The 17,813-nt window shown below is 40.3% G+C and overlaps 1 protein-coding gene and 1 long non-coding RNA gene across 2 annotated transcripts in view; one reads left to right on the forward strand and one right to left on the reverse strand.

Moving 5' to 3' along the window:
* Positions 1-65: 65 nt before the first annotated feature.
* The window catches only part of LOC119087848, a 55,225-nt gene continuing 37,477 nt past the window's right edge, over positions 66-17,813 (forward strand). The window contains exon 1 of the long non-coding RNA XR_005091338.1: positions 66-511. This is a non-coding gene — a long non-coding RNA (uncharacterized LOC119087848). The remainder of the gene's footprint in view (positions 512-17,813) is intronic.
* On the reverse strand, positions 6,676-16,568 carry Ms4a5 (membrane spanning 4-domains A5). Its single transcript, XM_028884191.2, has 5 exons — positions 16,306-16,568; positions 13,328-13,456; positions 11,752-11,808; positions 10,323-10,475; positions 6,676-7,061 (listed from the first exon to the last, which is right to left on the reverse strand). The coding sequence occupies exons 1-5, from the start codon at positions 16,456-16,458 to the stop codon at positions 6,975-6,977; spliced, it is 579 nt and encodes a 192-aa protein (XP_028740024.1). The 5' UTR covers positions 16,459-16,568; the 3' UTR covers positions 6,676-6,974.

The raw sequence follows: 17,813 nt of genomic DNA on the forward strand, positions 1-17,813 counted from the left end.
ACAGTCTGGTGTGCTTCATGCTACCTTAATTAGAAGAAGTTCTGCAGCCCCCACCCTGTAAGCAGGTGTGGATGGTGGGTCCCTAAGGGTTAGGGGGGCGCTAGAAATTCTCCAGAGATGGGCTGCTAGGGACATGACTACCTTTATGCTTCACTTTTAGGGTTGAGCAGGTAGGGGAGGCACCCATGCAGAGACTCAGAAGCCCCGAACAGGTACACTTGGGAGTGTTGTACCTGTTGGTTTGCAAACGGTACTATCATTTGCTCATACACAGTTCTAGCGGGCCATGGAAATCTTGTGTCAAATTCAGCAGAAATGGCCTCAAATATAATTTGTTCTCCAAAGAACATGAACCCAGAAGCATGAGGCAAGACTCAGCTCCCATTTTGGGTGCTATGAATTGAAACAACACTTTCACATATGAGTCCACCGTTCTTCTCCACCTTCCTGCTGCCCTTTCTCTTCAGTATGCCTGGAGCTGTATGCCCACGTTCAGTGCCAGATCAAGTAGGTAAGTGGAGGAAGTTGGTGGCATGGCGAAATTCTAAACATCTGGGAGGTGAATAAAAGAGTTTTCTTAAGGTTATTATTATCCCCTCCTCTATATATACCCTGTATGCTCATATGTTAGGCTTTTTTTTATTAATTTTTAATCTCATTGTCTATTATTTTATTTCATTAGAGGTACAGAGCTGTAGATATGTATCTTTGCCCATTTAATCTAAAGGGTTGAAACGCAGTAACTATATTAACGAATCTGAGGCTATTCACCTCTCTCTCATCTCTCTTTTTTCCCCTCTCTATTTCATTTAAATTGGTTTAGAGACATATTATTAGGACCAGTGAGTAGAAGTATTTCTGGGGAGGTTGGTTTTGGTGCACCATATTGCTGAAGTGGTTTATTAGTGTAACAAGCTGGCTATTTGGGTAGGGAACGCACTGCCATTCAGAAAACTGAGGTGACAGCCTTTCAGCCACCTGTCAGAAATGTTGTAGTGAGGAGGGGAGGGAAAATGGCAGATCCCCCAACCATTAAAGATTCTAGGTGCATATCTGTTGAAAAGTGTCAATGGTTGGATATAATGACATAATGTCTTTGTTTTGTGTTGCTCCACTAAAATATCCAAGACTTTTTAAATTTATAAATAACAGACGTATTACAATTTAGTAGTCTGGAAAGTTCAAGGTCAAGGGTCCCACATCTGACAGGGCTTTTGTGCTCTAATATCCCGTGGAGAAAGGCATAGGGCAAGAGAACACATATTCACGGAGGGGATTTGGGATGGGTACTAGCTAGTTTCCATGGTGACGGTGTTAGCATTTTTAAGGTCAGAGCCCTTATGACCAATCACCACTTAAGGCCCACTTCTCAGCACCATCACAATGAGAGTTAACTTTTCTAAGATCTTTAGGAATATATTCAAACCAGAGCTCTCCAGGCCTGGGCTGTAGATGACTGTGAGACCTGAAGCTCCTATCCAGGCATGGTGGGTGGGTTAGAGATAAGTACCTTTCAGTGCACTGCATGTGAGAGCAGGACAAGGCCTTGTAAATGTATGGCCTTTGAGAGCCCTGACCCAGGGATGTACAACCCAACCTTCATATCTGTTTCTAAGTCCATTTTCCTAGTCTTGGGATATTTGTTTCTCTTGTCTTTCTAGCCAAGGAGATGACCTTGTCTCAGTGTGAATCCTCCCAAACCAACTCAAATTCAGTTTATATCATCCACTTAATTTGTCTTGGCTGATTTGGACTGAGTGTGCTCAAATGCTCACCACAGTTAGGATTTGTCAACTGCCTTGCCTTTGATTTTCCTGTTTTATGTTGGATGTTTTGTTGATGCTGTTATACCCTTAACAGCTTTTTCCTTTAAACTATCCTCTTATCACTATCCTCTGCCTCTAATTTGGAAAAGATGCTCTGACAGTGCATATAAACGTCTAATAACTCTGATCCAGCTAGCATTTGCAGACCCACATATGTTCTCAACTCCCAACTCTTGGTACTGTGCTTCCCTCTGCTGAAGACTGACTTCTACATTGTGATTGTTTGTGTCCTTTCCTTACTCAGCCTTTGATCACCATGTCCTTTAAAAGCAGGGCTAGGCTTTTCTGAGTCTTTCTAAGGGCTCTGTTTGGCTTTTTCTCTCATGAAGGTAAGGACCAGCAGGCTACTCAGAATTAGGAAGGAAATTGATGCCATGTTGTCAGCTTCTCAGCAAAGTCCTGGCACCCAGAATTATCTGCCTTTGGAGGGATTTTGGTTCAGAGCATTGGTAAGGGAGAAGCAGGTTGCTCAGAACTGAGGCTCAGTATTGAAATGAAATCGAATCTGGCTGTAGGCCTGAAGATCCCAATGTTGTACTTATAAGTTCAAGTACTTAACATTCTTATAGTTCTTTGTGTTCTGAGGAAACACTTCACACTTTGCACAGAAAAGTAACATTCATCAAATGTCCATGCACATGCCACGCTCCACCTGTGTCAAAATTCTGATAACACCCACAATATCAACTGATTGTTTTATGATTAGAGAAACCAAGGCTTAGGAAATAAAGGAGCTGGTCCCCAAACACACTGCTAGAAATTAATAGTTTTAGAAGCAAAAAAAAATTTCAATTATAAGTACCTACACCATTTGCCCAGTTCACAGCAAAGCATTAGGTAAATGTTACTGAATTTTAGCCATAGAATTTAAAACCCATAGTGTTTAAATACTCTGTTAAGTCACACGACTGTACATGATAAAATAACATCTAATAATTAGTCTAACTTACAAGTCCTTACCATAATGTGTCAGGTTTTCACCTTTAAATACTTCTAAAGCCTGAATATCACTCACTCAGTTACCAAATATTCTTTCACCAGAACCTCAATCTATGGGAAATAAAAACTAATGTCTCTTGCTCCACACCTTCATCCATGTAACTTCCAGCTGAGAGCACACGTCAGCTCCTTCTAGCTTAGGGCAGAAATCTAAGAAAGCTTGTTAGTTTATTCATTTGAACAGGCTACAATTCTTCCTATGCCCAAGGCAGCATGAAATATGAGCTTTGCAGTTAGGAATATTAATTCAAATCCTGTTTTTAAATAAGATGCCCTTTGTGTTCTCAGAAAAAGTTGGCTGCTTTGAGTTTCACTTTCATGTCTGTGACTGAAGGCATACCTTCCTTAATGGGCAGCCATGCCAGTTTGAAATGACACAGGCAATGTCTCAGTGCTGGTGGCATCCAGCTAGTGTAGGGAAATGCAGTACAATGCTGTGATTCTTAGAGTGAGGATTGGAAATCTTTTGGCATCCTCAAGACCTTTTTTGGGATCTATGAGTTCAAAAGTGTTTTCTTCCTTTCTTCTTTCTTTTTCTTTCTTCCTTCTTTCCTTCTTTCTTTTTCTTTCTTTCTTTCTTTCTTTCTCTTTCTTTCTTTCTTTTTTTCTTTCTTTCTTTCTTTCTTTCTTTCTTTCTTTCTTTCTTTTTTTTTTTCTTTCTTTCTTTCTTTCTTTCTTTCTTCTTTCTTTCTTTCTTTCTTTCTTTCTTTCTTTCTTTCTTTCTTTCTTTCTTCAAGGAAAAATTATCTTTATTGGGTCTAGAAGATTCCAGAAATAAATTCCAATGCTTCATTCTTTTTTTTGACTCTAATTTGGTTTTTAATTTTAATCTAAACAAATTGTGTTGTTTTAAATAAAATGTCATGATTGCTTTCAATCTTTAGAACATACTTTTCAGTGAATGTTATATATACACCCTCATACATGTAGCTCATCATTTTCTATGACAAATATTTATAAATAGAAGTATGGCATGTCAGTGTGGTTTAGGTTTTTTCTTCCTATGGTGCCGATGGCAATGCCTATCTTCATATATGTGGATGGTTTTGTGATGTTCTATTCTATAAAGTGTCTAGTCAAGAGTGTGGTCCATTTTTCCTATCAAGTTGTTCATTTTTTCTTTTAGGTACTCAATTTTATTTTTCTTCCCATCTTTGATTCTTACTTTTATCATGTCCTATGATGTGTGTTCAAATATTTCTTTGTTTAAATTTTATTAAGAGATTTTCTATTCATTTTACATATCAACTTCAGATTCCCTTGTCCTTCCTCCTCCCACTCCCCAGCCTTCCCCCCCCCAACCCACCCCCCATTCCCACCTCCTCCAAGGCAAGGTCTCCCATGGGGAGTCAGCAGATCCTGGTAGATTCAGTTAAGGCAGGTCCAAGTCCTCCTCCCTGCACCAAGGCTGCGCAAAGTGTCTCACTATAGGCACTGGGTTCCAAAAAGCTGGCTCATGCACTAGGGACAGGTCCCAGTCCTACTGCCTGGGGGCCCCCTAAACAGTTCAAGCTAAACAGCTGTCTCACTTATCCAGAGGGCCTAGTCCAGTACCATGGGGGCTCCTCAGCTATTGGTCCACAGTTCATGTGTTTCCACTAGTTTGGCTAGTTATCTCTGTACTTTTTCCAATCATGGTCTCCATATCTCTTGCTCATATAATCCCTCCTCTCTCTTGTCGACTGGACTCCTGGAGCTCCGCCTGGGACCTGGCCATAAATCTCTGTACCTGCTTCCATCAGTCACTGGATGAGGGTTCTATCATGACAGGTCATTCAGCCATCTGATCACCAGAGTAGGTCAGTTCAGGCGCCCTCTCAACCATTGCCAGGAGTCTATGGTGGAGTCATTTTTGTGGATTCCTGGGGACCTCCCTAGCACTCTGCTTCTCCCCATTCCCATGGTGTCTTCATTTATCATGGTATCTCTTTCCTTGTTCTCCCACTCTATTCCTGATCCAGCTCAAACATCCTGCTCTCCGAAGCTCTCTTTCCCCCAACCCTTGCCCTCCATTATCCCCACTCACCCCCAGTTTGCTCCTGTAGACCTCATCTGTTTCTCTATCGCTGGACGATCCCTGTGTCTTTCCTAGGGTCTTCCTTACTAGCTAGCCTCCCTGGAGCTGTGGGTTGCAGTCTGGTAATCTTCTGCTTTCCATCTAGTATCCACTTATGAGTGAGTACATACCATGTTTGTCTTCCTGAGTCTGGGTTACCTCACTCAGTTCCATCCGTTTGCCTGCAAACCTCATGATGTCATTTGTTTTCAAAACAACACGAGGACCTTAAAACATTTTATATTTTATTTATTTGTATATGTGTGTGTGCCTGCCTGGGTGTATGTGCACCACAAGCTTGCAGATGCCATGGGAGCCTGAAGAGGGTGTAAGAGACCTCAGAACTGGAGTTACAGGCAGCTGTGCTCTGTCCAGTGTGGATACTGGGAACCGAACTGTGGAAGAGCAGAGAATTCTCTTAACTTGAGCCATCTTTCCAGCACCCACATTAAGATCTTATTTAGCTCTTTCACTAGATGTTACTGGTACATTCCACAGGTTGCAGAGCACGAGACATGATGGACTGCAGGGAATTGTCATAGAGAGTATCTTGTTGCCCCTCCACCCCATATATACTATGCTGTCTTACAGCAGCCTCTTCCAGGATTCTCTGCATTGGAATCCCCTGTAAATCTCAGAAAACTGATCAAGTGCATGGCTCCCACTATATTCTGATGTAATTGATATGTTTGCCTATGGTGCACTGGGGATTCTGGAAGTTCCTTAGATGATGTGAATGCACAGCCAGCCAAATCTGTGAACTGTTTCTTTAGGGGTTTTGAAAATAAAGCCAGTGCTATTCTTCACATTACTTTGGAAAATATAGTTGTTTTAGGAAGGCATTATTTCTGTCAACATGAAATTACTTTTAATTTTGAAGGGTTGTAAAAGGGTTCAGAGACCCAACAAGAGCTTGAGAGACAGATACCGGCAGATGAGGAGTGAGACCTCTCAGGCTGTGGAACCAGACTGCATGTTGATGCGGACCCACCACTGCAAGCTTTGTAACATCGAGCAGATCTTACCCTTTTCATGCTTCAGCCTCCTTGTTTAGATGTAACAATCACAGTTTTCTCAGGATTTTGTGAGGTCAAAGGAGCAGCAGCTTTACCATTTGGTACAAACTCTGTACCATAGTAGCTCCACCAATACTTGTCATCGTTGATTATTGATTTGAGTATTAATTATTGATTGAGTATTAATTATCCTAGTTTGCTTCTCTGCTGCTTTGGTCAATACTATAGCCAAAAGAAATTTAGGGGAGGAAGGGGTTATATCTGGCTTATACTTTCAGATAACAGTCCATCACTGAGGGAAGTCACTTCCGAGACTCAAAGCAGCAATCTGGAGCAGAAACCACAAAGGGATGCGGCTTACTCTGCTCTCTGACCCATCACCTTGCCAGCTTTTTTATACAGCTCCCCCCACCTGCTGGGGGGTGTCACCACCCATAGTGGCATGGACCTGCCAAGTCAAGCATCACAGTGCCCCAAACATGACCACAGGTCACTTTATCTGGGCAATTACTCAATTGGCCATTTCTCTTCCTGGGTATCTTTAGTTAGTGTCAAGTTAAAAATAAAAACTAACCTGCATGCTGTAGCTACTCTTGTAGCTGGCTAATAACAATTGACAGTCTTGGGGCTTCAAGGTAAAAGTTTCTGACCGACCTATTCTTCCTTTCAGTTCATCTTCTTGCTTCATGGAGCAGGAGCCCTTGTGTGGCGTCTCTTAGGGGACTCATCAGGAAACTGTCATGTGTAGACTTCCAGTCAGATGATGTGGTCACCTGAGTTTGAGCTTTGGTTCCTCTCTTTACTTATAGAGTGGCCATGCCACAAAGAACAAGAAGGGTGATTACACCGAGGGAATCATTCTGTTCGGAGAGGAAGTGGCATTGCCGGGATGCAGGATGGGTTTCATCGGGCAAAATGATCCCCCTTGAGTCGCTCCCAGCCCCCTTTGCTTCAAATAATTACGAACTTTAAATATGTATTTGTGTTGGCTCTTTATCACAAGCAGTGCTGGCCTCTAAGCTGTCTCACATTGCATCTTTACTTGCACAGTGCTATTCAACAACAGCCTTCTGCAAATTATTTTTTGGTGTATCCCAAAAATGAGGAAAAGAGGGAAATAAGCAGTTCAGCAATGCTGAAGATCATCAACATAACCAAAATCCCCTGCAACAGAAAGAAAATGGAGTCATGATGTTAGGACAGTGATGGGTTTTCTGATCACAATGAAGTAGCCATTACCACATAATAAACCATTACTTCTCAAATTAGTGAAGGATAATGGGAATATAAGCTATACCAGAACAGCATAGGATAACATTATTGTCTTAAAGAAAAATTAGACAGAATATTTGCTAAATTATATTCAGGACATCCTCCATTTCATAGACACAACATCCACAGAGCAATGCATATCGAAAAAGTGGTCTCTTGAAGGACAAAGATAGAAGAAAGCCAAGATATAGGAAAATGGTAGAGACAAAAATAGAAAAGGCAAGAAAAAGAGGGGGAAAGAGAAAACTACTACCCCAGAAAAAAAGTAACACATGGAAAAAGAGACATGGAGAGAAAGCTAGGCTAGAAGACTTTAAAATAGATTGTACCATGCTAGCTAAGAGTACACATAGCCATACATACCTGGCCAGAAGTCCACAGGCTGGACCCTGGCACAGAGCTGGTCGAAGCCTGCCCTCTTCCAAGAATGGATCCTTCTATGGCCATTGCAAAGGCTCATGTGATTAACAGTCTGTTCTATGCTATATTTGTTTATTGTATCTTTATGATAGGTTGAATAACCATTTAAGGCCACCTGGTTTTTAATCTAATGTCATGGTGTAAAGCATTTCAATACTTTACTCTTCTGTGACAGGAGCTTTTTCTGTCTTTTCTTTTTTGTTTTACTCTAAACAAAGCTGCAGTGGTGTTCTTGTAACACATGTTTATATGCAGGTGACTTAGTTGCAGTGGAGATAGATACTGGGCTGAAATCTATGTGTGCCTTTTATGTAAATGAATGTTGTCTCCTTACTGTGCTATCTCAGATGATGATGCATCTTTTCATCATGTCTCTGCTTGCCATCCTACTTCCTCATTAATCCTTGACTGCAGCCTGGGAGCTTCTGATTGAATCCTGGTGGATGCTGAATACATTGATTAATAAATTACCAGACTTTTGACAGAGAGAAAGCAAGTTGAAGAATTTTACAGATGGACTTAATTGAACTGAAGAGTTCCTCCTCTATTCATGGCTTGTTGAGTGTTTTTATCATTTAATGATGAATTTAGTCAATGTTTTCTTTCCTATGTCCACTCAAATATCATGTGAGTTTCATCATGTGTTTTGTTGATATAGTATAGTAAATACATAGATTTACTTAAACATACATTTCATTCTTAGGATACAGGATACCTGGTTGTAGTTGGGGACCCTGTGTATATATCACTAGATTCAACATGCTTGTATTCAACTGGGGATATTTATATCTATATTTATATTGGTCTGTAGTTATCTTCATGGGTTTGTAGTGTTTGAGCCTGGTTAATTTCAGCCTTACAGAATAGCCGGACACTGTCACAGTGATGTCATGTTAGTAAGGTTGTCTACTAGTTATTTTGAACCTTGAACTAGCATGGGAAAAATAGGAAAATAAGAAAGCCACAATTAATGATAACTGGCACTTTGAAGGAGGGTGCTTTTGCTCCAGCAGTCTTGAATGGAAAAGATGTAGTTGCTAATTCCAAGGAGTTTGAGCTGCCTATGAGCTGCTGTGTCTTATAGAACATCTACTTTGGAATTTCGTAAGGACTACTGTTTGAGACTACATGAGGTAGACAGGTGACAGTGGGTGGTGGTTTTAGTAAGATGTTATCCACTGATGCTTCAGTATACAACTTCTCTGAATACACACACACACACACACACACACACACACACACACACATGAACATATCTATATGTTATAAAGATATAAAATATATACAATATTATATGTATGTATATTCTCTTGCTGAAAATCACAAAGAACAATGATAGATTGGATTGGATTATTGGCAAAGGAGCATGGTCTATCTTGCTTCTATTAGCTGTCATTCACAGAGTCATTTCTTTTTATACATATTTTCAGTTTGAGTTGGAAAAGTTATAGGGCTTCTAGAAGCTATTGGTCATTTATCCCCATATATCTTTTAGCATTAGCAAATGTTCAAGTTGTGAGCATTCTTGGATCATATCGTTGGTGTGTACTGAAGGTTAAAATCTCAGGGTGTGGGGACAGGGCTGAGGAGTGGGAAGAAGTCAGAAATTTGGTTTGTTCCTACAATTTCTTGAGTACTTTTTTCTGTATTCACCTTATTCAGGCAGGCCTCTGTACCACTTTACTGCATGACACTTTGTCTTATCCTTACCTGAAGGCTAAGAAGCCTATTGAGGGCCTAGGTCACTGTAGACCTTGAGTGGACAATGGCCCCCATGTCTTTCTCATAATTATATTGCAGAAGGCCAACACTGGCACATAGCTGTGACATGTAAGCAGCTTCTGTGTTCTTTAATATTCTGTTTAGAAATTCCAAGTCCTAAACTTTTCTCTTACAAACTTCTAGTTTGTGAATAGCAGACTTTTAAGGTTTTTAAACATCTTTGAGTGAGTTTTGTTTTGTGTGTTTTATATATAGTACTTCATTTTCAGAGAAGGGATGATTTGAAAAGTTCTACTCAGCATGACCAGGATAAGTTCCCTCTTTTCTGCTCCCCTCCCCTGATTTTGGGGGCCTATTGCACCTAATCACACCACACACTATTTTAGAACAGCTCTCTTTTACCTGAGCTCCATTCTCTTAGGTAGTTTGGAACTTCTTCAGCAATTTTTGGGGGGCACTAGGATCCAAACTATTGCCCCATCTTGACTAAGCATGCACTCTATAATGAAGTTAGCCATGTTAGCAGTCTTTAATGTGCCTACTTGATTATCATTTTATTTCTATATAGATTCACTCATACCTTTTACATTATTTTACACCAATTACTGCAGTAGTTTGGACAGAGCAGCAATGTCTATTTTCAGTTTACCATACTTTATCAGAAATATCATCTAAATATTAAAACCAAAAACACAATTATAATATATATTGGCAACTTTGAACCACAAGCATACCACCATGCCTCTGTCCTTTAGTGTCACTTGCTCTTTTTATTATCCTTAGTTCACTTGCATGTTTTATACCTTTTATAAGTTGTTGACTGTTCATTGTTCTGCTCCACAATGTCTGACATAATGTTGGTCTAGTATAGTGGACTCTTGGATGTTTTGAGCAAAAGGAAATACACAGGTACCTATAATATTATCTGGATGGTGCTGACTGCGTGCTATTTTTTTTTTTTTTTGTTTAAACCATTGGCTTCTCACTCTAGAAAAGGCACAGGGTACTTACAAGGAATAGAACAGTAATAGGACCACATTGAATAGCATCTGGAGAATAGCCACAGATGAATTCTTCATCTAGAAGGAAACCAAATATGAGGAGAATGATTCCAGCTGCTGCTCCCAGGGCACTAAGTAAATTCATCACCTGGCTCATTTTTATCTGCAATAGAATCAGAACATAACACAAGACTCAGGCCTACCTTGTGCCACAAACAGAGCAGTGTGGGGTGGGTGAGTACTGGAGAGCTGGATTAGTCACAACACCAAGAAGCCACCATGTGATCATTTAAAACATTTACCACTCATAATACATCTTTAGACATTCACCCACAGTGAATGGGGAAGTTAGCCAGCCTTTGATAACCTCTCCATCTCTCACATTCTGGGCCTGGGTTAACTTCCATTCAAATAGAGGTAGCTATGGCCTGTTTAAATGTTCATTTAAAAACCGTATTTAACCAAACACTGCATTTCTCTGTCACTTTTATATCTTCCTAAAATTACAAACTTTTAGGGCTGGTGAGATGGCTCAGCAGATAAAGGTACTTGCCACCTGACAACCAGAGTTCCATCCCTGGACCCACACCGTGGAAGGAGAGAACCAGCTCCTGATAGCCGTCTTCTGACTTCCACAGGTACACTGTGACTTCCACAGGTACACTGTGACTTCCACAGGTACACTGTGACTTCCACAGGTACACTGTGACTTCCACAGGTACAATGTGGCTTCCACAGGTACACTGTGGCATGGACATGCCCCCCCCCCCACATACCTAATAAATAAAAGTAAGCACATTTTAAAATTATAAAATTTTCCAATTTTTTTTGCTCCAAATAACTTACTGACTTATTAATTACTATCTAATGTTTTTGTTTCTTTGAGTGAGATAGAATATTCTACGCCTACAAATTTATATAGATCATCAATGTATTCTTTACCTCTGGAGTCCATTTATGGTTTAATTGGGTTGTTTACATTGTGCTTTTCCTGGTAAAGCATCTGGTGTGCAGTAGGCACCAAAACTACTTATGAAAAGAATGAATGAAGCCGGGCGGTGGTGGCGCACACCTTTAATCCCAGCACTCGGGAGGCAGAGCCAGGCGGATCTTTGTGAGTTCGAGGCCAGCCTGGTCTACAGAGCGAGATCCAGGAAAGGCGCAAAGCTACACAGAGAAACCCTGTCTTGAAAAGCAAAAAAAAAAAAAAATGAATGAATAACTGGATTACTGAGACAGAATCTGCATTAACGACCAGAGACCATGGTCGAGTCATTGAACTGTTCTGCGCCTCAGTGTCTTCATGTAGAATATGAGACTCAAACATGATAACCTGGAAAAGTCTCCTGATGACTAATGGTTTCTGATTATATGATGATTTCCAAAGCCAGGCAATTACTTAGCCATTAAAATTTTTATAAGGTAGAAATAGAACTCACCAGAGTGTTCGTAGTTTTTCTTTTCAGTGCAATCAGAAAGGCTCCAGAGTTAATGAACTACACAAACAAATAAATAAAGAATAAATATTTTAATGATGGACACAGGAAGCTGATGTGGAGGGTTTCTCAGTCAGGTCTCTGGCCATTTCTTCCCTATGCCTCCCTCCTAAGGTCGCAGAAACCCCAAGGGAGTGAGGTGGGTGAGCCACCTCACATGGCTGTCCACAGAACAGAGAACAAAAAGGCTAGATCTGCTTTAGTCTGAGCCACCTGTTTGAAGAAGAGGATGTTTCTACTGGACTTTTATTTCCTCATCCATTCTCCTGTTATTGATAACCATGACTCAGCTACCAAATGATACCAGTGTCATCAGTTTATGAATACTAAGGTTGCAGAGTCATTATAGTACAATCAGTGTGTTCTGTTGTATGGGAACACTAGGTATGATTTCAGTCAACAGACTGGAGAAAGAGAGAGAAGAAAGGAAGGCAGGAAGGAAGGAAGAAAAAAGAAAGAAAGAAAGAAAGAAAGGAAGGAAGGAAGGAAGAAGGAAGGAAGGAAGGAAGGAAGGAAGGAAGCGGGGAGGAAGGAAAAAAGGAAGATATCACACACACTCATTTTTGTGGAGGTGGGTCAAATATGGCAGCCTCATTGTCCAGTAGAAACTTAAAATCTGAGTTCAACCCAGCTATGTTTAAATTTTTATCCTCTTCTTTCAGCCCCATTAGTAGTGGATGCTCTCCTAGACCATCAGACAGATAATGAAACCTCCCTCCCTTTATACCCAGACACCCTCTGTTCCCATCTTTTGAATATGCTTTTCACCTAATTAAACAACCCCTCATCCTTAAGCCATAGACCAGCTGGAAATGACTCTGCACAGTTTCCTTTACACTCAGATGCCTTTCCTCTAGAAGCAGCTTTTGTGTCCTCTGCCAAATACTTGTCATACCCTGTGGTATGAGGACTTGTGACCAGGGACTGCCTTCTACTGAATCCCACACCCTACCCAGTCTCTGATGCTAAGCAGGTGCAAAGTCAATGAGGACTACATGTGATTAAATAAGCTTCTCTTTGTGGCTCAGAAGGCACATGCAGGAGCTGTCCCTGTCCCTCCTTCTTTACTTTCTGCAGAGCAAACCACTAGCATATCAGCATCAGAAGCAGTATCACATAGGTATAAGAAGTATGCTGATCTCTTGGCATGGTTTCATTTTTATTAGACTGAATGTCCATTGGAGGATAACCACTGTACTAAAATTTGGATCCTCATTGGCTTGCTCTGTGAATACAGTTTATCATGTATTGCAAGAAATTTTGGATGAACTGATGAACCAATAAACAATCATAAAATCCAAATAAATAGTCCCTCCAAATTTCAAGACCCAAAGATGGGCTACCACCAATTCTGGTGATTCAGTGGAGGATAAAAGTAGTCGTAATGGGGTTAATGTCTTTGTGGCATTTCTGCAGAATCATATACCCAAACCTATCTTGTTTCATAACTAAGAATTCATTCACTAACTCATTGCCTGGTTGACATGCCTTTAAATTGAACTAAATGCATTAAACTCACCAAAGCAGAGCCCCAAAATGGATATCCTGAGATAAATATAAAAGGAAACCTTGGGTATGGGTTTACCAAGGTAAAAAGGAAAACAACTCCAAACGAAAAGTTCATGATTCCAAACAGGATCTGGGCGGTCTGCAATAGAAGGGAAAGTCAGCTCAGAAGAAACGCGGGGGTGGAGCCCATTCTGCTTACATCTTTACTGCCAAGATTTGGCAGTTACCCTCTTTATAGTCTAGGGAAGGATAATGGATGTCCCTCTTCAATATTCCTTGGTGTTTTCTTAATCCCTCCATCTGATAATTACTAAGAGGAAAATGAGTCTGTCCCACTGCTCCCAAGCTCAAGGTCAGCTGGTGCTATGAGAGGAAGCTCTCAGGCCCCACTCGCTTATTACTAAAGCCCCCAGTTCTTCAGCACATACATGTGAATGTCGACTTTAAATTACTGAACCATTTTGGCCTCAGGGGACACTCAGGAAAATCCTCTTGGAGGTGAGTAATCCTTTGAGCCTTCTGAAGCAGGGCTGCATCCCCAGGCCTGGAGGTTTCCTCATAGGTTGTTCTTCATTCTCCCTGTGCTATGCTTGTAAGGCACATTCTGGACGTACTGTGAATGCTAGGCAGGGGGCCCAGGGGTGCTAAAGAAGCCTGGCGAGAATGACAAGAAGAACAGAAGGTGTATGACCCAGGAGTTATGTCCCCTGTCGTCTTTTTGCTGTACTTCCTCAGTCTGGGTGAGCTCTTTTGTTGCAGTACCAACATTTGGTAGCTGAATCCTAAGAGGTATGGTATGCATATCACATCTGGATGACTATCCCTCTTGAATGTCCCACTACCAACTCATATTCCATGTGTCCTAGAATGGCCTTGCTTTCCCCCTCTAAGCCTGATTTTCTGACTTCTTTGTCTCTGTTGTTGGTGCTGTCATCCTTTTAGGCCTGGGGCCATCAGGTCACCTGTCCTTTCCAAGTTCCCTGATTGCAACAATCCCAAAGTAGCTAACTTTTCCTATTATCTCGTCTTGTGAAATCATGCATACTTCAGCCAACAAGATGGCTCAGCAGGTAAAGGTGCCTGGCACCAAGCCGGACAATTTGAGTTCGGTCCCTGGAACGTGGGTGGTGGAAGGAGAGAGTGGACTCCTGAAAGTTTTTCTCTGACCTCCACACATTTGCTGTGGCATGCATGTGACCATATATGCACAACAACAAATAAATACAGGTAAAATATAAACTAGCAATCTGATAGAGGAATTACAAAAACACACGTATTTGATTTTGATCCCATTTTCCTGCTGTAGGAAACATTGGGGTGCTTATTTCATAACTTTTATGTTTTTCCCACATGTTGGTGGATTTGTAGAGAGAGTCCTCCATTGTCTATCATCACCCGAAGCACTCGTTGGCTTCTTTCACTTAACAATATGAAAATGAGATTCTTTATGCTTCCTCTTGGCTTGTTAGCTTACTTCTTGTACCACAGAACACTGTTCTTCTGTATGGGTATGTCATGGCTAATTTATCAGACAGATTAATTCTTTTTATTTTTAGTCTTCTTAAATCTTTTAGGCCTAGATTGACCCCTCCCAGCTCTCCTCTACCACCCCTCCCTATGCTAGCGGGCTTCTGCTTTCCCCTTCATGTATATTTGTTGAACTTACATTATTTCATCAGAGTCTGGGTTCAATGTCCACTTCATTGTGAAATGTGCTCATCCCCTTTTCATTGGTGATGACTGTTCCAACTCTGGGGCTCCCACTCTCATTATCACCATTTATGCTCTTCCTACATGCTCCATTGAAATATTATTCTCAATATTTTCATGCTATTATTGTGTTTGAATGACACATTTCTTTGCCTCAGTGAGGAATAACTAGCTTGTATTTGTTTCTGTGAGTACAGAAGCTAACATAGTTGCTCGCACCTAGTTCCATTTCTGTTAAAGTATTATAAACTATTTCATTCGAGATTGGACTCCATCGTATTTGAAGAGATGCTGAAGCAGAGTGCACTAGTGGTCTTCCACGTGCCACAGGATGGTCTTTCTTATTTCTGTTTTTTTTTTTTTCAGAAAAAGATTATTTTCTATTTTCCATTATGGGAGGCTGGAGTTCAAAGGACAGCATATTCTCAAAGATATTGGTGACATTACAACCTCAAATATACCTGACTACCTCTCACCTGCCCATTGTCTTAAGAAAAGTTTGGTAAATAAAATTAGTATTTGTAGAATGAATGATGATTGATGGAGAAACGAATGTTTGCCAGGACCCTACCTCTAGACAAAGAACTACAGGCAACTAAGGACTTCTGAGAAAGGGAGAATTAGTCTTTTCTAGGGATAAGCATACTCCCTCCTCTGTGAATTGATTATCCAAGTACAAGTGGTCAGCAACACTATCAGAATCAGTAGGTTGTATTTATGTATTTGTGTATTATACATATATGTAACAATAACAAATAAAAAGAGACCACAGTTTTCAGAGAGAACAGTGAGGGAGGGAGCATAAATTAGGTTGGAGGGAGATGATGTACTTATATTTTTAATTTAAAAAATAAAAAAGAGGCTATTCTAAAAATCTTTATACTTATATGCATAAATAAGCCTATAATGTGCATGTTATATAAAGCTGTGAGTTCTGAGCTTTGAGAAGGTATAAAATTACATGTTGCAGTATGCTGATAGAAAATCTAGCTTAACTTCTTGATTGCCATTTTTCCTTTTTCTCTCTGAAACTGACTAGAAAAACCTCAAAGATGGTTAGTTTGGAGGCTGTGGTTTTTAAGAGTCCAGGAACATTGAATTTATTCATCTTGTGTTTTTATATTCACAGAATCTTGTGCATAATTTATATAGAAGTCCAACCCACACTTCCTTAATTGAGTTTATTCCTATTGGAGAATGTGTGCCACCAGATACTTTCTTACTCCCCCTGTCCCCTCCACCCAGTGTAGAATATGCACAGGGACACATTTTACTTACCCCTAAAATCTTCAATTTTCTAATAAGGATTTTCTGCACTCGTTTTTGGGAGTCATAGGCTGTGGCTGTAAGTCCTGTTGCTTGGTATTCTTGACTGGTAACTTCTGGAGGAAGCACCAGGAACACAGGACTGTGCATATTGTTTGAATCCATGATGGTACAGTTGGTTTCTTCAAGTGAAAGAAAAGGATTTAGCTGGTACTTCCATTTAGACCATGTTTGTTTCCTGTACTGAGGCTGGCTAGAGCACTGGCATTGTTGTACTTTGGCTTAGAATTATAGAACCATAAAGTCACAGAGTCATAGAATCTCAGGAATGGTCAAGAGCCCAAAGATATGAGTTAAAGTGCCCACATCTGTGTGTTGGATTGGAGAAGCTGACTAGTGGTCTTGATTTGGTCAGAAAACACTATGTCCTTGGGCAAGTCACATAGTCCTCTGTTTTTACAACTTCCTCATATATATATTAACCTGTGAAATCTTTTAGTTCCCAAATTTCCAGTTTTTCCATTTTAGATGTAGAGAGGACAAAACCTTTCAGACCTTAGAATTAACTAGTCAATTTTTTAAGCACACACCTTATGCATGTTGCCTGTCACTTAAAAGATAATTTTTGCAACCTCATTTTAGTAGCTTTATGTTATAAACCACCCCAAAGCATAGTGGCTTCAAAGAACTACAATTTGATTTTGTGGACACTCTGTCACTTACACTGCTGGTACTGTTCTATTAATCCTCGCCAAGTTTTCTTACACATCTGTGGTCCACTAGTAGATTGTGTAGGGTTAAATGAGTGAGGATGACGTCAGTCATGCATCTGATAGTTGGAGACTTTTTTTCAGGACAATATTGCTCTTCAGACTTCTTCTGAGTCATTTGCTAGTGTCCCATTCATTAGCCTAAATTCTGTAGGCAGTTTAGACTCAAGTGATAAATAGAAATAGACTACTTCATTAGTGGATCTGGCATGTAAAACTGCAAGGACATAAGTGAGCAAAAAAAAAAAGAATTTGTTTATTTTTTTAAGGTGTGTGTGTGTGTGTGTGTGTGTGTGTGTGTGTGTGTGTGGTCATGCTCTGTTATTCTATTGATCTCATACCTTCATTGAATTTTTTGTCAAGACCAGCATCTTACTAGTCGATTACATCCATATAGCATAGTTTCTATTTTGAGTGGACCTTTGTCACATTCAGCTTAAGTGAATGTGGATTCCTGCTGATGGTTATCCTTCATGAAAATCATCGGGTATTTAATTAATTTCTTTTGAGTTAAGTAATCTTTGGGCCAATGTAACGGCCTAATTGTAATGGACTGTGTGAACTTCATTGCCTATGTTTTAGCTTTGCTGTAGGCCTTTTCAAGTTTCTCTGTTTTTCTCCCAAGCATGGTAACATTCTTATAACTGCTTGGTAAGTGGGGAAATAACTTGTTTATTATGTTTTAATTTATCCAAGCCACTTCTCATGATGCACCACAGAATTCAATCCTTGGAGCATGAAAATCTAGAA

This window comes from Peromyscus leucopus, chromosome 1, assembly GCF_004664715.2.
Source record: "Peromyscus leucopus breed LL Stock chromosome 1, UCI_PerLeu_2.1, whole genome shotgun sequence".
In the NCBI taxonomy this organism is placed as follows: domain Eukaryota; kingdom Metazoa; phylum Chordata; class Mammalia; order Rodentia; family Cricetidae; genus Peromyscus; species Peromyscus leucopus.

Excerpts from the sequence above, each read along its gene's own strand:
- Ms4a5 (XM_028884191.2), bottom strand. The coding sequence starts at position 16,458 with ATGGATTCAAACAATATGCACAGTCCTGTGTTCCTGGTGCTTCCTCCA. Across the intron at positions 11,809-13,327 it reads CATTTTGGGGCTCTGCTTTG|TTCATTAACTCTGGAGCCTT; the intron begins GTGAGTTTAATG and ends TTGTTTGTGTAG. Across the intron at positions 7,062-10,322 it reads CTATTACTGTTCTATTCCTT|GGGATTTTGGTTATGTTGAT; the intron begins GTAAGTACCCTG and ends TTTCTGTTGCAG.